Here is a 25,950-nt window from a genome sequence, read left to right on the forward strand (position 1 = left end):
CTCATGAATCTGGAGGTGAACTGGGCTTAGCTAGAGAGTTCTCACTGCATGCAGGTCTCTCTCTCTCATGCAGTTGTGCTCAGACAGTGGCTGAGGCTGAGATCATCTCAAAGTCTTCTTCATTCAAATGTCTGTCACTACGTTAGAAGACTTACACAGTTGGGGACTTGACCTCTGGGCCATCTATATACGTATGTATGTAGTCACTCCATGTGGTGGCCTCAGGGTAGCCAGACTTCTTACATGACAGCTGAAAGCTCTGAAAAAGAGAAAAAGCGGTCTCTCATGGTCAGAACTGATCTGACATTCACACTTACGCCAGGTTCTTCTCCTGTTGGACATAAACAACCTCAAAGAATACCAATCACAGACAAGGTTACTCCGCGACCATCACAAAATGAAACAAAACAAGCACTTCATAATTTGCGTACGCACAGACCAAAACAAGGTCACTATGGCATCCACATAATATCCAACTATAGAAATTTCTCTACTTTCTGACAGCATTGAATCTAGACCAACCCCTGCTTCCTTAAACATTCCCCCCAAAGCACTCAACCACAGTCCAAATCCTATAATAAATTCTTCCTAACACCTTCGTACCAAGACATGCCGTGTTTTCCCATGATGTGCATTCTCCCTTGCTACGAGTAATAACGCCAATTTGTTTAACCATAAGTGTGTTTCTGGTGGACTTTGATTGAAGGGCACTGACAGCTCGCAGAACAACTGTCTCCAGAGAAATCAGCATGACCTTTTCTAAACTGCCTTGTACAACACACAGCATCACTTCTGCTGCACTGTTTGTCAAGACTGTCACAAAGGCCCATCCAAATTTAAGGAGAGCAGAGAAAGACTCTACTCCTTGATGGAACGAATGTCAAAGAATTTGCAAACATATTTTAAAACCATCACAACATCTATATTCAGATGCCCCACAGAGATTGAGTAGTCATCATTTCCAATATTGAACTCGTGACTTATTCCCCTGTTTATGTCTCTTTCGCCAACAGTCACTCAGTCCCACCCATCCCCAGGATTTAGCCTCTTTCTCTCCAGGTCATCTTCATCACTTTCCAGTCATCTCATCCTTCACCAGGTTGGTCTTTTAGGGTGGATACCCTTGAGCCACACATGGGTACCGTTGTCAGAACACACTGTAGATGAGTGATGGATTGGGGCAGCTGCACCTCCTGTGTCTGCTCTGTGTGGTTCATCGGCAGCAGCCATAACAGCTACCTACAAGCAAACTATGGTAGAGAAAATGACTTAGGCTTGGTTCATAAGTTGGTGTGATTCATTGGCTGTAGCCAGAAATAGACTACTATTGTATTACATGCCCACTTGGGGTGGCCTTGAAGAAGAAGGGTCAAGGGAGATCTTCCAAGTGGTCAAAACTGTGAGCAGTATACTTGGTGGTCCACTTCTAACCAATGGAAGAAAAGATTTGATTCTTAAATATACACTAGTGTTTAAGCAGTAAAGAATGACGTGACCATTTGCACAGGAACTTGGAAGAAAAACATGAAGATCAGAGAAAAGGAAATCTAGAAAAGACACATATGGATGAAACTATGGGCATGAACCCAAAACGGATCTCACATTAATGCTCATCAAAGAGTATCCACAGTAAGGGAGATTCTCAATGACCTTGTGCACAGAACAACCCCTCCTGTGACCCTTACCCAACCCCTATCTTCAGCCACCCCAATACCTGTGCAACAAGCCCATAAGCAGTGTCTGTGGCTCTGCAATAGAGGCTATGAACAGTCTAACAATGTGGGCTCCCTCTCACTACTACTTCCACTGTTGAGTTCCCAACCAGTCAGCAGCAGAGTGTGAAGCCCAGTCTTTGATATAGCACCATTCCTCAAGAAAACTAGCCAAGCCACCTGGTAGAATATTAATTATATCTATCTTAGAGCAGATAAGAATTTCTCCTTACCAGAATCAACACATACTCTGGACATGCATTTGCCTTTTCTTCCTGCAGTGCTTCCACCAGCACCACTATCCAAGGGCTTACAGAATATTCGATTCATCAACAGGGTGTCCCTTAAAATATTGCCTAAAATCAAGTTACCATTTTACAGTAAAGGAAATGCAGTAATGTGCTCATTATCACCAGAGTCACTGCTCTTACCATTTACCCTATAGCCCAGAAGCTCCTAGAATGATGGAATAGTCTGTTAAAGGTTCAGTTAAGGCACCAGAGTAGGGACAAAACCCTGTAGAGCTGAGTATTGTCCTTCAGGATATGAGATATGCACAAAGCTAGTAGCTGATACATGATTTTCTCTGCAATAGCTAGAATGTATGGGTTCAGGAACTAAGGGATAAATACAGGATTATCTCCTACATAGGGCAACACTTCTACCAAGGAACACATTATGTCCCCACTGAACTTAAAGATCCAGTTATCAACTGGTTACACTGAGTTCTTCAAATGAATGAACCAGCAAGCAAAGAAAGGAATTAATGTGTTGGCAGGGGTCATAGATCATGATTTCCTTGAAGAGCTGGGATTACTATACCATAGGAGCAAGGAAGATCATGTCTAAAACCTAAGAGATTCACTGAGGCACCACTGGGTAATTCTGTGTCCCATGATACTAGCAAATGGACAGTCCTAGCAACCATCAGCCAACAAGGACGAGGTGGCAAAGACCATCTCAAACAAGCAAGTAATACATAATCAAACAATATTATTCCATTATATGGATGTAACCTCATTTATTTAATTAGTCCTTTATTGTTGAGTCTTCAACTTCATTATCCGTCAAGGTCTAGTTGAGAGCTAGAAACCAGGACAGTTATATGAAAGGGGAAAATTTATTGCCTCTAAAATTAACTACTAAAAGAGGTAAAATAGGGCTCTAAGGGGTCCAGGCATCACAAATTAAGAGCTGAGAGAGAGAGACAATCAAGCAACTAAGGACTAGGAGAGGACCTCTTTGCCCCAAGGCTGAGATTGAAACATCTTCCAAGAGAGAGTAGCCACCACAGGCAGCCTGCAGTGGCAAAGACACATGGCTGAGGGTACAGGTTGGCACAGGTCTGTAAAGCAGCCCATCATTGCTGGTGGGTGTGGGTGAGCGAAAGCTGGTCTACAGGAGTGACCTGCCTTTGCTGGGTGGTGTGGCTGGGCCAGAGTTGGTCTGTAAAATTGGCCAACCATTGCTGGTGCATAGAGGAAAACTGAAGCTGCTCTAAAGTGGCTGCTGATAGGGAAAGATGACCTGAGGGTGCAGCTCAAGCTCCTCCTTAAGGCTGCTGGGCTCCCACAGCATGTCTATGGAGGACTGGAACCTGGAAAGAAGTGTCTTCCTGCCACTAATGCACTGCAGCGCTCTCTATTGATGAAACCCAATATACCACCAGCTGGCAAAAGAAAAGTTTATAGAGCCCAGCTACAGTAACGCAAAGCAGGGCCAAGAAGGGTGAATTTGGAGCTAAGTCAATAAACTGATAACTGGCAACTTGCAAGTTTTCATTGTTATGACTAAAGCTATTATCAACATTCACATAATTTTTTGTGGCTATCTTAAGATTATTTTCCATAGGATAAATTCTGAGAAGTGGAATTACCAAATCTAAAAATTCCAACATTTTTAAAACTTTGGATATATAGTAATAAAATTTCCCCATCAAGCTGTGCAAATTTATGTTTGCTCCAGCAGATATGAATACATGAAGAATAAGCACACTCTAGGCAGTTCTAGGAGGCTGATGTACTGGAACAAATCCTCAGACGGCGAGTAATCTTAGCTGACTGCCCAGCTTAGCCGGCTCCTGCTCTCTACTCATTTTCTGTGGAGTCTTTCCCTACGGTGATTTTGGTTTGTTTGTTTATTAAAATGTCAAATATCAAAGCAAAGATAAAACTAAAGTTCTAATAGTTGAAAAGGTTCTTTTAAATGAAATGAGATTATCCACAAGCAACATCTGATTCTTGAAAGAAATGTGATTCAGGAAAGCATGCCCACATTTTGGAATTGAGCACTTGGGAAATATTCAAGACGTCCCCTCACTAACGTCAAGCTTCTCCTCTGATACCCTAACTTGCAGAGCTGTTATGAGGATCGGTTAATGGCATATGTAAGGCACACAGGAGGTGTCAGTAAATAGTGGCTTTATTTCCTGAGAGTTTAGCTGTTAAATTGCCAAGAATCCAAGCACAAATATTTTTCAAATATATACTTTTCATTCTGGGAAAGTCATTTTCATTAAGGGTGTAAATATGCTCCTCATGCCCAAGCTAAAAGTGTGTTGCAATGAAGTGCCATCCCCTGATGACTATTAGTTATGGATATGATAGTATTTCTTCCCAGCTTCCTAACAAATACCATTTGTCTTCTTTAACTGCTTTCACTGCCATAAAATCTCAATCCAATGAGAGAAGTGGAAGGGAATCAGATATTATATGATCTTTGCATTTGTCTTTGTTCCTAACACACCTAATTTGTATCACCATTTGGGCACTTATCCTGCCTATATTGTAATAAGCCATTTACATCGTGTCTTCATCCTAAGAAGGCTCTGTGAAGCAAGAGCCCATTTGAAGTAAACTATATCTGGCATTGTGCTTTGCATGGATAAGTTCCTTACAAACCAGGGGTTGCCAACACAAATGCTTTCACAGGCCAGGCATGTATCACAAATTAATGAAGCAGGAATAATTTAAAGTAATAGAGACCCATGGGGTACAGACAAAATTGGAGAAAGAATACCCCATCCAAGGACATTTGTACAAAATACAATATGAAATAAAATAATAAAATAAAACAAAAGATACTGCCAGGGAGAAAATCTACAAGCTACATTAGACTATAAGGCAGCCTACTTACGACTTCTATATAACTCTTGGGTGAACTGAAATAGAAGCTGAAGTAGTGCGAAGAACTAAAAATGGATTAACCAAAGAAAATCAGAACTCAGGTCTGAGCCAGAAGTCCCACCGATTCCAGTTCAGTCTCTACAGCCCCTCATGCTCTTTCCATCTCCCTTTGGCTTCCATGATGCCAGCATCTCCTCATTCTTCCTCATGTCATTCTGCCTAATGCTCTAGATTTGAAGCCTTTATTTTTTTATTTTTTATTGTGGTAAAACTCACGTAACATAAAATGCACCCTTTCAACTATTTCAGAGTGTAAAATTCGGTGGCATTTAGTACATCCACAAAGGTTTGCAACCATCACCACTATCTAGTTCCAGAACATTTTCAAACCCCAAAAGGAGTCCCTACCCCCTGAGCAGTCACACTCCATGCCCCTGTCCCCAGCCTCTGGGACCACTAATTTGCTAACTGTGAGACCTTTATTTTTGCTTTCTCTTGTGTGCTCAGTTCAGCCAACATCCACAGAAAATCAGAGCAGAACTCAAGTGTGATAAGGTGAGAAAACAGAGCACAGAGTCAGGCAGAATAAAGCTCTTCGTCATGCTCTCTTGATTCAAAATTAGAGGAGGAGGGGAAAGCTAGTAGCAGCGCCCTGTGCTCTCCTCAGTCGGCTAAAGAGTCCATCGGCCCACCCCACAATCGAAAGATGCGACAGGTCTCCAATTCTCTCAGTTTTTAACTGCGTTTTACTTTATTCTATCTAGTTTTCCTGTTCAATTATTTTTAAGACAAATATGTCCTTAACTGCACCTTTTTTTAAATACAACAAATTCAAAGATCCAAGTTGAGTGAGATCATCTCCCTATGGAGGTTTCTTTTCTGTTCTCCTTTGGATGTTTCTGTTCTTTGGGCCCCAAATTGTGGCTGATTATATTCTGTTACCCCTGTAAATGTTTTTGCTTTATGCTTTGAGTCAGCTGAAAATGAGTTCCATGGGCCTGGCGTAAATGCTGGCACACCTCGTGTGCCAGAGCACACAATCCTCCTGTGCCAGAGCACTTTTCTTGGCTGCATCGGGGTTGCTGATTGATGGGGCCAGTCTCCTTGGGAACCACACAGGTGCTTTGGAGAAGGATCCCTTGCCCAGGTTGAATTTCTCTAAAATGGTGAATTACCAGCTAGTTACCCCATGCATTAAAAATACCTCTTGAGGTGCAGCATAATCACTGTAAGCCTGCTCTGGCCAGATCTTGAGGTCCTTGGAGGTCAATCTTTTCATCACTCATTCATGAGTCCATGATAAATTCACTTGTACCAAATTTGGCCATTTTTCTCTAGGTTTAGGAGCTAAGTACACAGCTTGGTGCACAAATGAAGGGTCCAGGTCAACTTCAAAATAATGCAAATATAATTTTAAAACTGTAATCATATTTTCTACTTTTGACTTTTTTTCTCTGCTTTGCTTGGTGAAGATGGCCTTGGGCAAGTTACCTCACTTTTTTGGGTCTTCTTTGCTCATATTTAAGATGAAAAATGTTGAACTGGGTCAGTAGTTTCCTACCTAGGATGTCAAATTCCTGAACACAGGCACAAGCATTGTCTATAGTTTGAAAAATAATTTATCTTGCCATTCGTATGCTATCATTTTTTTAAATTGTCAATTCTTAATTATTTTGTTTTAATAAACGTTTGTTAAACATCATCTTTTGTATTAAAAAATATAAAATTATACTTGCTTACTGCAGAAAATTGGAAAATAAAGAGAAGACAGAATAAAATCACGTGTAATGCTGCCGCATAGACATGGTGACTATTCACATTTCACCGTGTATTCATCCGGTTTTCTTTCTATGCATATTTATACATATACTATTTTTAACAAATTGAAATACATTGTAGGCCTGATATTTCATAAGTTGCCTTTTTACGTAATAATATAGCCTAAACATTACCCTAAATCATAAACTATTTTCCTACAAGGTTTAAATGACAGTCTTATATAAGAGTACATATTGTTATATTTGAATATTTTGATTGTTTCTAATATTTCATTATTTTTAACAACACTGCAATGAATATCTATGATAGGATTACATTCATCTCATGGTGAATTAAGAATTGTTAATCTTATTAATGCTGAAATTATTCCATCTCTGGACGATGGGAGACTCTTCATGATAGCTCCTGAGTTCTTTTGACATGACCCCTAGAGTCTTTCATAGCTTCCCTGCTTTCCAGTGTGATCAATGTTCTAGGCACCATTTGTATGCGTTCTGCCCTGCGCCTGAAATCAGCCGATTCTCTGAGGAGCTCTCTTTCCTCTTAGTGGAAATGTGTTTAGACAGCACCATCTGGGCCAGGAGGGGAGTTATTGCTGCTGCTATTGGCTTGGCAATTGTGGTAGGTCTTTTCAGGGGACTCAGCTAAAAAATAATTTTTTAGGAAGAAAAGCATTATGAGTTTATAGTGACGTTTCAAATCTCAATTTATGATAAGGTTTTTACTAATTTCTTTAATTTTATATTTTTGTCTCTTTTTGCTTACTCTGAAATCTTGATTCCTATTGATATTAACATAACCATGCTTATGCTTCAATCTAATCTCTACATCCATGACTTAGATAAAGCAAAACATGATTCTATTAATATGTGTAATATGTATACAATAGTTTTAGAATAACAATATCAATATTATTACCATTAACAGGGTAATTGTTGGAAACTATGATTGTTGAAGTTCTTTTACCCTTGTCGGTATCTCACTATGGATGTGCTAAAAGGTTAAATTACTATGTTTTAAAATCATGGAAGAAATAATTTCTCTTGTGTGGTTTTGCCATCAACTTGTTTCACAGTTAGGCCAATATGCTTATTGTTACTTTCTTTTTAGAAATTGTTCCTTTTTATTTTGCCCTTTCTTTCTAATTATAAAAATATTAGCTTGGTTTCAAAGTCAAATTTACTAAAAAGCTACACCCAGAGAAGTCTTGCTTCCATCCCTGTCCTCTTTATCCTCTTTATCTCCACTTATATACAGATATGGAGAGACACAAAGACAGAGACAGCAAAACAGAGGGAGAGAGGGAGAGAGAGAGGAGAAACAGAGAGAGAGAGAGAAGGAGATTTTTAAGGAGTTGGCTCATGTAATTGGGGAGACTAGTAAGTCTGAAATTTGTAAGACAAGCCAGCAAGCTGGAAATTCAGGTAAGAGTTGATGTTGCAGTCTTAAGGCCAAATTCCTTCTTCTTTGGGAAACCTCAGTCCTTGCTCTAAAGCCTTCAACTGATGAGATAAGGCCCACCCACATTACAAAGAGTAATCTGCTTTACTCAAAGTCTACTGATGTAAATGTTAACCTCTTCTGAAAAAAAACTTCACCGCAACGCCTAGACTAGTATTTGACCAAATGACAGGGCACCATAGCCTAGCCAACCGGACACAAAATTAACCATCATGCGTAAACATATAGATTTATATACATATGTTTGTATGTATATGTCCACAAACACACACATATACACATACCCTTCTTGGATAAATGGTAGTTTAGGATGCATGTTTTCTTTATCTTGCTTTTTCACTTAATCTATCCTGGAGATTACTCCTGGCAGTGTACAGAAATAGTCCTCATTTCGTCTCTCAGCTGCACAGTCTTCCATTATGCGGATATGACATCATGGGTTCACACAGTCCTATCGGTGGACGTTTGAGTTGTTTTCACTCTTTTGCTCTTACAAATCACACTACAATGAATAGCCTTGCATGTAAGTATTTTCATGTGCTCTCATTTTGCAAAATGCATGTAAATGCTTGTGTGTGATGAATGAAATTATTGTGGAACATTACTGAATGCACAGTGGTCTTTTACCATTTGGTATTGTCTCAGTTAATGTTTGAAGCATGTAGCGGCCATCATGTGAGGGTCTAAGAAAATCCCTGACATTTAAAAGGCATCCTCATACTGGACTATCAAGCATTTGTCATGCCCAGAAGAAAATATATTCCTAGCTCTTTTTTTTTTTTAGGTTTTATACCGTTTATGCTAAAGAACAAACCAGGCATTTTAAAAGTGAAAATATACCTTCAAAAAGTAATTTATATCACAAAGCATTGACCACACAATAGTTGCAAATACATTTGCTGGAATGTATACATCTACACTAAATACTAAAAACAAACCAATTTTCATTTCTATGCAGAAATATTAACCTCTTATCAGTAGTGATAGATATTTTGTACCTTTTAAAAAATACTATTTTAAATCAAAAACAAAATTAATATCAAGTCATCTGTATCCACGTATTTAACAAAAGTTCTTCTCATGCAATGAAGCAATACTGTATTATCTACTGCTTGCTGTTGGCCGAGGGCTGGAGGATGCTGTGGTATTCCCTGGGGACTTGTCTGGGCAAAGCAGGATGCTTGTTGTCTAAAGTACTCAGCCCAGGCTGCACTATCATTGGATGACCACCTGGTGGAACACGAGTAGGAGCAGACAAGCCTTGATCCATTTTCTTCCCAAGCCTTGTATAATCGACCTGTCCAGCTGGATGAGCAGTTCTTGAAAAAAATATCCTCTATCTCTCTAATTTTTGCTTAACCTTGCATATTATAATAAGGTTAATTAACTATTAGTACAAAATGAGATATAAACTACTTATGATTACAGTTCTTATATAATAACAAGACTAAACAACTTTACAAACCCAAAGCAAACAGACCTGCAATGCTAATAACGTTGCATTCAACAGCACTAATTTAACTTCACCATTGATAATGGCTTTCATAAAGAGGAGCCATTCCCTTCGTTGTGAGCATTGTACCGATTCAGGAGGAGTAGGAAGGGCAGGTTCTTTGCAATTTGGTATTTGGTTCGCCCATCCTTCTGTGCCCTTTTCATGGTTTGATTCTCTCATCACTTAACTCTATTGAGTTGACAGAGAAAATCGTAGCACACCAGCCCCACTGCACCATTTGGCTTCCATTACCATAAAATAGGTTGACTTCTGTTCCCATATGTTCCTGTTTGACAATTGCAGATATACTGCCTACACTAACACAACTCCCACTGCATGTCAGTACTAGACTTTGAGGTTCAGTGTGATGATCCTGAACATTATATATATATATGCATATGAATGTACATGCACACACACTCGCACACATATTTTTGTTTTAATTTTTCCCAAATTTTCACATCTAGTAAGCACTAGAGCTGAGGTTCAAACCCAGGCCTTTCTGTTCCACCAAACCACCGAAACTGAAACAGGCTGGTGGTTTTTCATGACCTGGGGCAGTGAAGGTAGAAGTGGATGTGATTCATTGGGAGAGCCCTGGGATCTGAATCCAGATAACTGAAGCCCAGCTCTACTACAAGCTAGCTTCATGAATTTGGACACGTCCCTGAACCTCTCTGGATTTCAGCTTCCACACCTATAATGTGAGAGGGCCGCATTAGATCATGGCCAGGGCCCTTTACAGTTCTAAAATTCTGGGAATTTTCTATTCTGGCAAAACATTCCATATATGACAGAGGAATGACTTAAGCAATATTCTCCCTTGTTGCTGGGGTATTTCCATAGAAGCATCAACCAATGGGGTCAAAGAAGGACTGGGAAATTATTCTGCAAATTTGGAAAGTGTCTATTCTAAGTAATTTATAGCTAAAAGAATGACGAATCGATTGAAAGATATAGTTTAAAAAAACTATACGCTCTCTTGGAATCACCATGTTGGAACAGAAAAGACATTTTAGAAATCACTCAGTGCAACCTGTCATTTTACTGATGGGAGTTATGTGATTTCTCCAAGACCACACAGCTTGTTTGTATTATAGACAGGTTTATTACCCAGGTGATTGAGATCTAACATATGATAATACCCTCAAAATTATTTCCTCATATTCACCACAAAAGATAGAGAAAAAGAAAGCAGTATAAGAGAGTGGTTAAACGCAGGCTGTGAAATTAAACTGCCTGGGTGCGAATTCCAACAGCATCACTGACTGCGTGATTTTGAGCCACTTATATAACCTCTTGAAGTCTCTTCTGTGAAATGAGGGTGACAATAATTGCACATACCTCTAGTTTATCAGAGAATTAAAATAGTAATCCATGTAAACTATTTGGTATATTGCTTGGCATATAAGAAATAATCAATAGTAGCTAAGATTAGGATTAGACTGTGTATTTAATTGGCTGAATTTGACTTAATGTTTCAACTACACTTATTTCACTGGTATTCGGGATCAGAATTATTCTAAAATGATCCTTCAAGGATTGTCAGTCTATGAGTTAGAGTGTGATAAAAGTGTCCACTAGAAAAAATGGACTCTAAAATTATGTTTAAGAAGGATGGGCCCAAGTACAGAGCTATTTTTCACTGCAGTACACTAAGGTCAAGTTATTCCCTTGAAAACTCTGCAAAAACCACTACGAAATCACATTTAAGTAACATTTCGTCCACTGTTCTTCTCAAATTTTTGTCCCCCATTAAGCAGTCGATTTGATTTTTGCCAGTGTATGGACATTGCTTTAACATCACCATATTTGACTGACAACGATTAAATCCATGTAACACACTGTGTATGAATTTCAAAAGGTCTTCATGACTGTTTATCTCATCTTTACGGATCTTAAATTTAATAGCTTTGATTGCAATAAAGAAGTGATTTCCAAAAGTTAAGCATCTCTTCAAGGCCACTGCCACGCTGTTCAGTTGATCAAAATTATGATGTCATCCAGACACAAACCTCCATGTGTCCTTGCTCTTCAACTTGTCCACTAATTAACAATACGGAGAGTGAGACATGGTCCCTCATTAAACAAGGACATTAGTCGAAAGAAGTATCAGTGCAGTTCAGGGAATACAAATGTTGCAGTTTGGTTCTGGTTCAATAGTTTTAGAATAATAGATATGTTCATTTAAAACTCACAGAACAATAACCCATTTGGAGTTATCCTGACCCCTTTTTCCCCTTCTGAAATGTTAAAGTGGCCAGTCTTAAACTCAGAGCCCCAGAAGATTATAAATAAAAGAACTAGCCCAGGGGCACATTCCTCAGCATGCCTTTTCTAACCATTCATTTTTCCAGCTCTCACTTGTTTGTCCTCTCTCCATTAATAAAATGTCCCCAGTCTCTCCCAACTCCGGAGACCTTCATTAATCCCATCTATCTACACTAGTCCACCCTGCTGACATACACACAAAGAAAACACACTTTTTGGTATTCTAATGTTTCTCAGGTTCAGCTCTTCATCCCCCACCCCTAGAACACCCCCCACCCTCACGATACCATATGTATATTTATTCCATTGGACCAAATGTAATTCCTTCACCAGGGAGTCCTTCGTCGTAACCAGCAGGCCAAAGAAATCCAAGAAGACGCAGCTTCAGAATGCTAGGCAGACAGAATTTTGCTGAAAGAGGCATGAACACTTTCACTACCCATCCAAAAGTTCCTTAGGGGGCAAAACGAGTAAGTTAAGGTAGATTAATATGACTAATGATTTAAGGGATGAAAAAGTTGGTGAGGAGACATCATCACATTTGCTAATAAGTGCATCACATCTCACTTTTCTAAGTACTATAAAATAATGCTAAAATTAGAGCTAGGAAAAAAACAGCTCTACCAGTCCTAACAGCTATAAAATTAATTCTGTGATTCTTTTCACTAAGTCACAGTGACATGGTGAGCAAACTGACAATCTTCTTAACCTCGTCAAGACCAACATTTCTCAACCTCGGTAATACTGATATTTCAGGCAAGATAATTATTTGTTGTAGGGCTGCCCTGTGCATTGTAGAATATTTAGTTGTACCCCTAGCCTCTACCCACCAGATGCCAGTGGTACCCCTTCTTCACTTGTCATAATCAAAAATATCTCGAAACACTGCCAAACATCCCCTAGGGAGCAAACCTTCCCAGACTGAGAACAACTCTCACAGATTAAACAGAAGACTGCTTATCCTAGATTAGGAGTCAGTAAACTCACCCCACAGGCCAAAAGAAAAACTCACTGTCTGTCTTTGTAAATAAAGTTTTATTAAAACACAGCCATACTCTTTCGTTTACTTATCATCTATGGCTGCTTTCTCACTAAAACAGCAAAGTCGAGGAACGGTGACATATTGTATGACCCATAAAACCAAAAATATTTACTATCTGACTCTTCAGGAAAAAAGTTTGCCAAACCCTTGTCCTAGTCTACTGCTTTCAAATGTTTTTTTAGCGCTGACAACTTTTTATAATGAAGTCTTACATAAAACTTGTGTCAGACAGGGTCCAGATGGAACACTCAACTTGGGTAATTTGAGGAAGTAAAGCATATGTGGAATAATTTATCTAGGCAATTTCAAAGGTGTGGTAGAGTATAGAGAAATCACAAAGAGCTAAGAAAGCTGGCCCTTACTGTATTACTATTTCTAGGTCTGAAGGAGAGAGGACAAAGACAACCCCGTAGGAAGGGGGCCAAAGGAATGAATCCCTCTCTCACAGCTCCACCTGCCCCTAATCTCACACTAGTGCTCCCCAGTGGCCAAATTCAAACAGAAGGAGGTCAAGATAACCCATCGATGTAGTCCTTATAGGTCAGCATCCCAGTCACAAAGCAGAGTGTAGAAGGATGGAGAGCCGACCTGGGGGCAAACAGAAGGCACCCAGCATAGAGCCCCAATATCTGAAACTGATCAAAGCAAAGCTTCTGTGATGTTTCGTGGAGGAGATACTGAGATCAATACAGATTGGCCTTTTCTCTGACCCTCTGATCCAAGTTGACATATGGAACACAGTTTGAAAATTCTGTCCTAAATCCTCTTCTGGCCTTCTCATCTCATTTGTCTCTTCTCTGAAACAAAATCCCATAGTCAGATATTTTAGTGCTTTCTTTTCTAACAAACTACAATACTTCAACCCATTCCCACCATTGAAACCTTCAAACCATGTACCATATCTGCTCCCGCCCTCCCTGCCCTCTACCTTTTCTACTCATGTCCTCAAGTTGCTGAACATTGATAGAAAAATTTTAAATACCCTGATTGCTGAATCCACCACAATGCAGTAATATCAGACAACAACAGGGACATAACTGTTGCTCAGTTTCCCATGACTTTTAGCCTTTACTAAAACTGCCCTGAATATCCTAATCACTGAATCTGATAGCCTTTTCCCAAAACCTCATCAATCTTAACTTCTCTGCAGCAAAGATCTTGCCACCATCCTTCCCTCTTAATTTACGTTTTCCTCTGGCCTCCATAGTATCATATATTCTAGGATTTTTTTTTCCTAGTTCTTTGACTAGCTCCTCTTTGTATCCTTTACAGGTGCTTCTAAGTGAGGGAAAGAATTTTCTCCAAAAGACCTAATAATAAATGATGACCCCAACAATACAATTAAAGCAAATAAAATGAGTTTCAGAAGGCTACATCTTGTAGAATGCCAATAACCTTTCCTGGATAATTAAAAAATCTTATGAATAAGTAGTTTCTATGCAACTGGTAAATAACAGGATATCCTTTCCCTTCCAAAACCTTCTTACATTATCCATTTCTCCCATTTACCCAGCTTTGAAACCTCAAAGTGAAGAGAGAACATAAATTTTTAAACTGGAAGGATCTTCAAAATCATCTACCTCAATTCCATCATTCTATGAATGAGAGCACTAACTTGCCATCTCCCTTGCCTTCAGATAAGGATTCTTTGGGAAATATTCCAAGCACTCCTTTTATTAGCCTTTCCCTCTTGGCCTTAGAGATCTTATAAGTTTAACTCTCTCCTCTAAGTCCTACCAGATCTTCAACTACAGGCTTTAGTCTCTGTGCTAATTAATTTTGTATCAACTTAACTGGGATACAGGATGGCCAGACATTTGGTCAAACACCAATCTGGGTATGTCCGTGAGGGTGTGTCTAGATGAGATTAACATTTAAATTGGTAGACTGCAGTGAAGCTGATTGCCCTCTCTGAGTGAACCTTATGAAATCAGTTGAAGGTCTGAACAGGACAAAAAGGCTACAAGATAATTCCTTCTGTCTGACTGCCTTTGAGCTGGGACATGGGTTTTTTCCTGTCTTCAGAGTCAAACTGAAACATCTTCTCTTTCTGGAGCTTGAGACTGCCAGCCTTTGGACTGAAACTATACTACTGGTGGCTTTCCTAGGTCTCCAGCTTGTCAACTGCAGATCTTGGGACTTATCTTCTCCAACTGAAGAAGAGAGATTGAATAAATCACCCAAGTTCTCACAACTCGTAAATGTCAGAGTCAATATTTGAACCCAGGCAGTCTATAGCTTTCTTATGCAAGAGAAGGTTCTTTGAGCAGGACAACCCCTCCAGCACCTTCTCATCTGTTAGCTAAGCCTTACTTCCTAAGTCAATCAAAATATATTCAAAATATATTCAATATATTGGCAATTATTCCTAATGGCCAAGAAATGGAGACAATCCAAAGATCCTCTAAGAAGAGAATCGATTTTATAAAGTGGTATATCCATACAATGGGATATTGCTCAGCAATGAAAAGAAACAAATTACTGATATATGCAATGACATGGAGGAATCTCAAGAGTGTGACACTAAGTGAAATAAAGTAGTGGCAGGAAAGCATATAATGTATGAGTCCATTATATGAAGTTCTAGAAAATGTAAGCAAAACTATACTGACAGAAAGCAAATCAGTGGTGGTCTGGGGTTAAAATCCCTTAGAAAGGAGTAGAGACAACTTTTGGGGGTGATAGAAATGTTCTGTATATTGATTGTGGCAGTGGTTCCACAGAATATACTTTTGTTAAAACTCATTGAATTGTACTTTTTAAATAGATACAGTTTATTATATGGAAATTACACCCCAATAAAGTTGACTTAAATTTATTAAAACAAAAAAACAAGGAGCCGATCCCATGGCATAGTGGTTAAGTTCACACATTCTGCGTTGGTAGCCTGGGTTCACAGGTTCAGATCCTGGGCATGGACCTACACCACTCATCAGCCATGCTGTGGCAGTGACCCACATACAAAATACAGGAAGACTGGCACAGATATTAGCTCAGGGCAAATCTTCCTCAGAAAAAAACAAAACAAAGCAAAACAAAACAAAAACAAATAAACAAGAAAAACCTAGGCATTCTACCACCAGAGACTGGAGTCAACAACTACGCTAACTCCCAATGTTTTTTATCTAGAAGAATACACTCTCAGGCACTAATATTTGCAACATTTATAAATTTGTTTGACAAAGAATTTCAAATGTCTTTTTAGTAAAAATAACTCAACCCTAGAAAACATAATACCTACTCAATTATCACAGTAGCTAAAAATACTTCAATGTCGTATTTCACTAATTAGTCAAAATATTTTAAGTAACATAAATACATACATTTTTGCATTCTGAATTTTTAAGTATTTTATTTTATTTTTGAGGAAGATTAGCCCTGAGCTAACTACTGCCAATCTTCCTCTTTTTGCTGAGGAAGACTGGCCCTGAGCTAATATCCATGCCCATCTTCCTCTGCTTTATATGTGTGATGCCTACCACAGCATGGCTTGCCAAGCAGTGCCATGTCCATACCTGGGATCCGAACCGGAGAACCCTGGGCCACTGAAGCAGAACGTGTGCAGTTAACCGCTGTACCACAGGGCTGGCCCCGAATTTTTATTTTTAAACCAACTGCAGCAGCCAGCCTCAAAGATGACTGCCAATAATTCTGTCTCCTGGTACTTGTACTCTTGAATGGTCCTCTCCTACCTTTTATCAGGGTTGGTTTGTGTGATCAATAGAATATAGCAGAAGTAATGGTATGTCACTTCTAAAATTAAGTTATATAAAAAACAGTACATTCTGTCTTGGGTAATTGCTCTCTCTGTCTCAGATTACTAACTCTGGAAGAAGCCAGCTGCCATTTATGAAGTCACTCAGGCTGCCTGTGAGGAAGCCAGTATGAAAAGAACTGAAGCCTCCAACCACCAGCCAGCAAGGAACTGAGGCCTACCAATAATCACATAAGTGAGCTTGGATGCTCATCCTTCCCCAGGCAATTCATCAGATGAGACTGCAGCCCCAACCAATAGCTGACTACAGCCTCGTAAGAGACTGTTATGGGCTTAATTGTGTCCACCTCAAATTCCTATGTTGCAGTCCTAACTCCTACTACCTTAGAATGTGACTATATTTGGAGACAGGGCTTTCAAAGAGGTGATTCAGTTAAAATGAGGCTGCTAGGGTGGGCCCAAATGCAATCGGACCCATGTCCTTTATAAGTGCGGACTTGGACTCAAAAAGAGACACCCATGAGTGTATGCACAGAAGGATAATCATGTGAAGAGGCAGTGAGAGGGCAGCTTGTGCAAGCCAGGAGAGAGGGCTGAGAGGAAACCAACCCTGACAGCACCTCGATCTTGGACTTCTAGCCCCCAGAACTGTGAGAAAACACATTTCTGTTGTTTTAGCCACGCAGTCTGTGGTATTTTGTTATAACAGCCTGAGAAACCAATAAAGACACCGTGAGCCAGAATCACCCCGTTAAGCTGCTCCTGGATTCCTGACCCACAGAAACTGTGAGATAATAAATGATTGTGGTTCGAAGCTGTTAAATTTGGGAGGAATCTGTTCTTCAGCAATAGATAAGGAAGACACCTCCTAAATGCTTAGATTCCTCACAATATGGTGACAAGTGATTTGCGTTTCTAAATCTGTGCTATAATTAAATGCCATATTGTTTTTGGCATATGTTACAATTTTTCATTGTCTGAATTCCCCAGAAACTGTTTATTCGTGGAGTTTATTTTTTCTATCCACATTATTTAATTTTAAAGGGAAGAAAATAGCAAATAAACAGTGGATTAAACTAAACATACCTTAAAAATAATCTATAATTTTACAAGATTTCCCTTTAATATTGGTTGCCTATATTTTTTATTGCGATATGATGGTTGTAGAACATTGTGTAAGTTTAAGCTGTACAATGTGTTGATTTGATACACATATGTATTGCAATATGATAACCACAGTCATGTTAGCTAACACCCCCATCACATCACATAATCATCATTTGTTTTTTGTGGTGAGAACATTCACGATCTAGTCTCTTAGCAACTTTCAAATATATAATACAGTATTGTTAACTATAATCACAATGCTGTGCACGAGATCCCCAGGACTTATTTATCTTGTCCCTGCAAATTTGTGCCCTTTGACCAACGTGTCCCCAGTTCCCCCACCGCCTAGCCCCCTGGGAATCACCATTCTGCTCTTTGTCTCTATGAGTTCGGCTTTTTTACATTCCATATGTAAACGAGACCATACAGTATTTGTCTTTCTCAGTCTGACTCATCTTTTTAGATATTTAACAGAGCATGTATAAACACTTCTTATCCTATTTCCCTCTCTAAAGGAAGGCCTCAGAGATAGAGGAAATATCACCGTTCCATCTTATCACTTTTCATTCTACATAACGTAATAGAGGTTGGTTAAACTGTTTTTCAGTTCTGATGATGAATATTAAACCAACATATTTTGGGGCCGGCCCAGTGGTACAGTGGTTAAGTTCGCATGTTCCACTTCGGTGGCCTGGAGTTCACCAGTTTGGATCCCAGGTGTGGACATGGCACTGCTTAGCAAGCCATGCTGTGGTAGGCATTGCACATATAAAGTGGAAGAAGATGGGCACGGATGTTAGCTCCGGGCCAGTCTTCCTCAGCAAAAAGAGGAGGATTGGCAGCAGATGTTAGCTCAGGGCTAATCTTCCTCAAAAAAAAAAAAAAAAAAAAACAACGTTTCATCTCTTCACTGATTCATTTATTATCCATTCATTCAACAAGTGCTTATTTAATGCCTAGTGTGTGTCAGGCACTGTTATAGGACATGAGGATATAGCAGTAAACAAAACAGGTTAAAACCCCTGCTCAGGAAGCTTGCAGGAAGAGACAGCAAGAAACAAGAAACAAGAAGTAGAATATATAAGAAGCTGGATAGTGGTAAGTGCAGGAAAATTGCACACCAGCACTTAGAAACACTTCTGGCTGCCACCAGCTCCCCTTAGATGACAGATAAAAATGTAAGGCTATTGGGCTGGTGAGTAGAGGAGGCTCTTGCAAACAATTCCATGTCAATCATTTTTAGTAAATCTTGTCAACTTTTGGGGGGGGGGAGGATATTCTTCTTTCAGTGTGGCTCATTTTTAAGCTAAATTTTCATGGTTTATTTCAACACATAGTTCTTTTATGCAGCTACGCTCAGATTACAACGAGAGTTTATCAGCAGAAGAATTGTATAAGTTTGAAATGTCTTCAATTGGCATCAAAATTAAAAGTATATTGGGTATCAATGTTTTCTCCCTGTTAATAAGATTATAATTACAGGAAACTCTCACCAAGTGCTGATGGCCTTTTCTCCCATTATTTTCTGAGAAGATAATAGCTTTAAAATAAACCTGGCATTGCTGTGGTCAGAGGAAATGTTTTATAGTTAGCTTCAGAACATAGACATTTTTCTGACCTAACATATCCATGAAAAATGCAGTGTGTGTGTTTATGAGAGAGCGGGAGAGAGAGTTTACTGGACATTATACATACGAAGTTATGAGTAGAGAGAAGAGAACAGGCAAAGAGCCAGAAAAATAAGCACTAAAAAATCCTTGGTGTGTGGTCAGGCATGAAGTTACAGCTTGGGCCTGCGGGTGACTCCAGCAATGAATTAATAAGCCAATAAAGTGTGTGTCCATTGTAGATGTTCAGAAGCCAGAGCACTTGAAACAAAGTGATTTACATGACCAAGTTCCCCTGAGTCAGGATCATACTCTTGTATCATCCCCAAGATGCCTTAAATATTTAGCAGAGCCATCTGTACTATTGAGAAACAATCTCCACAAAGCTCTCCAGACCACCTCCATACACAGTACCATAAATGCCGTTGAATAAAATGATCTCTGGTGGGTGGCAATCTATTCTTTCTCCCACCACCTCCCGAAACTAAAAGCCACCAAGTAAATAGCAGACGTTCTTTATTTTTGTTTTGAATCAGCAAGTTTGGCAATTTCTCTATAGTCAAAAACGTTCATTGGGGATGAAGCAAATTTCTATCTAAGAATATGAATTTGAGAATCATTTTATAGAATATATGGTAAAACAGAAAACAAATTCTAATAGGATTCGTTACTAAGAACTTGTGTTTCTTTGTGTGGCTATTTAAATGCAAGAGAATTCTTGATTTTATTTTTTCTAAATAATGAGGAAAAGAATTCCAACGATGGCTTGAGAACAGTAGGATTTCGGTAGGACAATTCTTCTAATTTTTGACTTTGCTAGATGGAATACTCCACATCACACAATCATATTCCAAGAGACCTATTATTAAATTGTGTTTATGTATTTTGCAAAGCCAAAGATACAATGAAAAACTCATTTAAAAGAGGGAAACCCTGCAGTATTGGTGATAATCATGAGATTGTGCATTTGAACACAGCCTATTACCATTTCCATAAAGGATATTGTATGACTGTAAGACTGGAGCATTAACCATTTCCATAAAGGATATTGTATGACTGTAAGACTGGAGCATAGGCATATGCTGAATCAGTGACAAAGCTAGATGGAGGCATGTAACACAGGATTTCCAAGTCTGTGCATTTTGTTGCTCGAATATAGTCAATAAGATATATACATAGTTAAAGGTAAAATTGCCATTTAGAACGAAGTGTATATTTTTATCTCTTCATCCTCCACACTGCTGCCATAGAGATTTTTCTAAAGTACGCATTTAATCACGTCACCGTATGGTTTAAAAGACTTAAATGGCTCCCTTAAACCTGGCACACGGGAGCTTTTGTAATGTGGCAAGTGCGGACCTATTGCATGGATCCCAATTCTATTACCTTTCCTCCATGGAGCCTTCCTTGACAGCCCACCCCCCACTCCTAGGGAGTTGGGCCCTCCTAACTCAAAGCTTCCTGATCCCCATGGGCAGACGACTAATAGTAAATTTTACATCGCGTGATAATTGTCACATTACAATTGTTTGAATATACATCTCTCTATAGGACGTTACCAAATTTTTACTGACAACAAGAACCACATTTTCATTTTTGTGTCCCCAGCAGTTGGCATAAAACCCAGCACAAAAGAGATACTTGTGAAATAAAGACTTTCCATGGGTCCAAAATGTGAGGTCTACGCATGGGTCAGAGATCTGCCTGGGAAAGCACAATGATCACCTGGAGCCTCTCTCCACCTACAGAAGGACCAAACCCTGACTTTTGAGAAAAAGCTCTGCCATTTCCAAGGTCTCAGTGTCATCCTCCTTCTAGCAGCCACAGCCTCCAAGAGAGAACATCTTATGAGTTGCCAGTATCTTCTGATATTGACACAAAAACTCATTTCATTTAAGATATTCTGACCTCCAATGTTGCCACGTCAGGTGATATTCAATTGAAACTCCCAATTTTTATCCCAAGCTCTAAATAATGAGCTTTGTAGCTTCAAGACTTAAGTAAAACCTGCAAAGAAAGCTTGGTGTAGCAGATTAAAAGCAGCTGACCCCACATTTGTCAGCCTACTGAGTTATCCTCCTGGCTCCAGAATCGTGGTATCTATTTGCTCATCCACAACTCACCACTCTGCATCTGATTTCTCTCGCAGCCTTGCTACCATTTCACAACCTCTCACACTGGCATTTTGGAATACTTTCCCTTCTCAACTCAGCTCTGCTCTTTGCCCCTGGTATGTTACTGTTGCTAAATCATTCAGCCTGAAGCATTTGGCCCCGGGTACCTGGAACACCCAGCCACCTATCTAAGCCAGTTCCTCCCCTGGAGCACTCAGTACTTCAGAGTTGCCATATCTTGAGTTAATTGCAAATTGTTTGAGACTATCCTATTTGGTTGCTCATGATCATCCGTCTGTCTATTGCCACCTCCCTTAGGCCAAAAGACACATTTCCAGTTTTTAAGGAATAAGAGCAATGGATGGGTCTAGATGGGATGACAATATCCCCCTGTAAGAACCCAGCTCCTCACTGTCTGCCTTGAGAAATCTATTGACAATTCCCTGCTGCTGACTATGAGATGTCTGAGGTCCCTCTTCCCTTGGAAACTTCTGTGATGCTCTTTTGAAATGAACAATAGAAGCTTCACAGGGCTTACGTAAGGATGAATTCAGATAATATAAATGAAGTGTTGATGCAAATAATCAATAACCAATCAACAGATAGGAAAGACAGAGTGATATTTATTGAGCTGAGGACTAGCCCGGAAGCACTATCTCCACCAGGGAAGAAAGCACTCTGGAGAAGCGTGGTTTACAGCATGGTTATATACCATTTCAGAACAAGGAACATACATCAAGCATGACAGCAATATGATTCTTTTTTTCCCTGAGTCACAAGGAAATGTTTTGCTGCAGTTTACCACACACAGCAGATCAACTTGACCTCGGTGCTCTGGGAAGAAGAGCTTATCTTCAAAGAAGTGCTGGTATCAGCGTCAGAGAAAGGGAGACATTCATCCCTATCTTTAAAGAGCGCATTCTTTGCTTTGGGAAGATGTTTGAAGCAGATGTACAGTGCCTGTTTGGTGGGCCATAAGTCAGGCTGCTCTGGGAAAAATAAGCTTTAGGCCAAATCAGACTTAAACCAGAATGGCTTCCCCATATACCTCAATATGTGAAAAATTATTATTCTTATTATTTTTATCAAAAGCAAGGTGTTGGCACACACTACACACATTTTAAATAATCAATAAGTAGTAGTTTTTGGAATTGGTAAATGGTATTATTTATCCAACTTACTGCAATCACATTTTAGAGACTGTATTAGTTTCTGAGGCCTGCCATAACAAGTACCAAAAACTGACTTAAAACAATAGAAATTTATTGTCTTACTGCTTGGGAGGCCAAAAGTCTAAAATCTAGGTGTTGACAGGATCATGTTTTCTCTGATGGCTCTAGGAGAGAATCCTTCCTTGTCTCTTCCAGCTTCTGGTGTTTGCCAGCAATCCTTGGCTCCTTGGCTTGCAGATGCATCATTCTAATCAGATGGCCATCTTCTCCTTGTGTGTCTTCATATCATCTTCCCCCTGTGTGCGTCTGTCTCTGTGTCCAAATGTCTCCTTTTCATAAGGACACAGTCGTACTGGATTGGGGCCTAATGACCTCATTTTAACTTTATCACCTCTGTAAATACCCTATTTCCAAATAAGGTCACATTCTGAGGTACTGGGGTTTAGGAGTTCAACATATCTTTTGGGGCGACACGATTCAATTCGTAACAGAGGCGAAGGGTAGCAGAATATGTCACCTCAAAATACACCACCCTGGTATATTGATTATATTGAGCTATTGGCACTTGAAAAACAGCAAATGCAGGGATAGAATTTCTCTGAACTCCACTTATCTGCCTAAAGACATCCTCCAAAACAGACTCAGTTGTCATAAGTCTTCTTCCCAAGAGTTTCATCAACCAGAAAAGAATGACTCTCAGAGGAGAGGAGACTAGAAGTCGACACCACACCCAGATAAACTTTGTCACAAACTATCCTACCTCTCATCTAAGGGCCCCCGTTTCTTCTAAACGCTCCCTCATCTTTCCTAAAGATCGTTTACTCTCCTCTAAGAGGACTACATAGCCCCTGCCCTTTCTCTATTAAGATGGTAGTTAAGTCTGAATTCTAAGCCACCTAGCGAGTCACTCATTTTTCCTTAGGTATCTCCCAAGTAAACATGAGGCGTACATGTTAATAAACTCCTGTTTGTATTTCTCTTGTTAATGTGTCTACCATTACAAGAGTCTCAGCTAGAGTCCAGAAAGGTAGAGCGAAGTTATTTTTCCTCCCTAGAAAGGCATAGTAACTCAATGTGGTAAAAATATAGAATGGTATTTTGTTTTTCTAATAACTGACACAATTTTGTTTTGCTGACCTCTATTTTTTTGCATGGGAGCAAGATTCCCTACTTATGTTTCAGTCTAGTGTTAAAATTTTTCAATCTCCTTTAGTTATTAAAATAGTCACACGAGTTACCACCTCAGGCTCTGGCTGTCCCCGGATGGCACCTGCTTGGGGTGGGGAGAAGGCAGTGGCATGCCGGTAAACCACTCTCCAGGGGAGAGAAAATCAAAGGGCCCCAATTTGTAGCGTTTGCTGATTTCCACTGTGTGTTGAGTGTTATACTGAGTACTCCCATCGTGGCTGACTAAGCTACTAATGAACAACTGGAAAAATATCTGAAAATTTAAAGTTAGTCTCATGAACTGCTGAAGTCACAGTCTACTTCCTCACAACTACCTTCTCCCTTTCTCCTCTCCAATTCTCCAACCTGTCTCTACCCCAAACCTTCAGGCAATGGATGAGGGAGGGGGCAACACGGATTTATTTGAGAAACCTCAAGCCGCTGACAGCATCCCTGACATCCTTTTCTGGGGCTTGTTGCTGCTGCTTCTCCACCAACATGTCAGCCCACTGTTCTCTGTACAGCAGGTGTCCAGGTACTGGACATGCGTTTGTTGGTTCATTAGAGGATCCTGAGAGCGTCTTCCTCTGTACAGTCTCTGGTTTGGAAAATCCGGCTTCAATTTGGCTTCCTTGCACTCATCTCCCAGCCCTTTTCTTGGGAAATTCAACCTACAGACCTTTTGTAACTGGGATCCACTCACCCACTGGTGAGCCCTTCGGGGAGATATCTGCAAGAAGGTTTTCACATCATCCATCTCCTTTGGGATCCACCTAATGGAGGGAAATCCAACTGTCTTTGCAAATAAAATGGTAGGAAATGCAGGTGTCCACTGGTATTCCCTCCCCTCGCTAAGCCTTGTCTCTCCAACCACTTTCTCCTTGACAGATTAGTTTCAAACACTCTGCTGGTCCAATAGGAAGCAACCTTAAGGCAAGAGCTTGTTGTCAGCACCTAACTAGATAGAGAGGAGGGATCTGACAGCTCTGACATCCCCAAATGTACAGGAGAAGAAAAGGAAAAAGTTGGATGTCCCTCTTCCCCATGGGAAGAAGAGTAGGGAAGAATAGTTTCCACAATATGAATTCTACATTCTCCCAAAAGACATCATCTTCCTCTCTCCCAGTCCCTTTTCAACAGGGTGCTCTGATAAAGACTGTGAAACCAATTTGGCCTTTCTAGCAGTAGAAAGGCAAGGATTAGGAATCTCATGACCTAAACCCAGGCCGTTGGCCTTGGAGAACACAGTCGTTTTATTATCAGGGCTGTGTCTCCACTATTTGCTACACTATTCGGCAACCTCTGGGGGCAGAAAAAGATCCTAGTTATAATAGATAACATTATGAAACAGAGAACAATCAGCACCTCACAAAGCTCTGTTATTCTATTATTGGAGAAAAAAACAATTTATTTTTAATCAAAACTGACCATAACCATATCTGCCTTGCAAGCTGGGAGAACAAGGGGAGGAAATAACTCATGTCACTGGGAAAATAAACCTCTGTGCTGCCCCCTTTCAATTGCAGGGACCGGTGGGTGAGAAGGAGCCCCAGAGTAGATGGTTTAGCAGAGCAAGAAAACATTCATTTGTCTTTGGACCTGTAAGAAGATCCCCAGAGAAGAGACTGAGAATAGGGTCTGCTTCTACTTCCGAGGGGAAGACTGCAGAGACAACAGAGAGCAAAAGGATAACAGGGCAGCTGAGAGTTTGTTTTTGAATTTTGTCTTTTCCATTTTCCATTTAATATGTTTGCTCTGCTAGGATATAAACTCCCATCTGTGTTCTCAAACATGCGCTAAAGACTATTACATATAAATGCCCCACGGGGGTATTTTTTGTGTGTAATTCAAAGAAAAGGGGATCAGTATGGCATTCAGTTCAGCATGGGACAAAGAGAAGGGAACCTGTGTGGGAGATGAGAAGCCAGGTATAGGGAATGAGTTCTCCCAGAAGTAGGAAGTAGGAGCCAGCCCTGAACCAACATTAACCCCTGGGAATGTTTAGAAAGCTTGGAGAAGACAGAAAACAGAGTCTGCACTGACATCTGGGCTTTCCCATTAATACTGTTGTTATTGTTATTATTCTCCACAAAGGGAGCCAAACAGAACATACACAATACAGCTCCCAATTACATCAAAGTTGGCCCTTATATCTGGGTATCGTTCCCAGATCTCTATCTGCC

The 25,950-nt window shown here is 39.9% G+C and overlaps 1 protein-coding gene across 1 annotated transcript in view; it reads right to left on the reverse strand.

Annotated features, from left to right (window-relative positions):
- TMC1 (transmembrane channel like 1) overlaps positions 1–24,524 on the reverse strand; it is a 195,400-nt gene extending 170,876 nt beyond the window's left edge. Inside the window, exon 1 of the mRNA XM_046663890.1 lies at positions 24,266–24,524. Coding sequence (XP_046519846.1) covers positions 24,266–24,524 — 259 coding nt within the window. The remainder of the gene's footprint in view (positions 1–24,265) is intronic.
- Positions 24,525–25,950: the final 1,426 nt, after the last annotated feature.

Source organism: Equus quagga, chromosome 6 (assembly GCF_021613505.1).
Source record: "Equus quagga isolate Etosha38 chromosome 6, UCLA_HA_Equagga_1.0, whole genome shotgun sequence".
Lineage (NCBI taxonomy): Eukaryota > Metazoa > Chordata > Mammalia > Perissodactyla > Equidae > Equus > Equus quagga.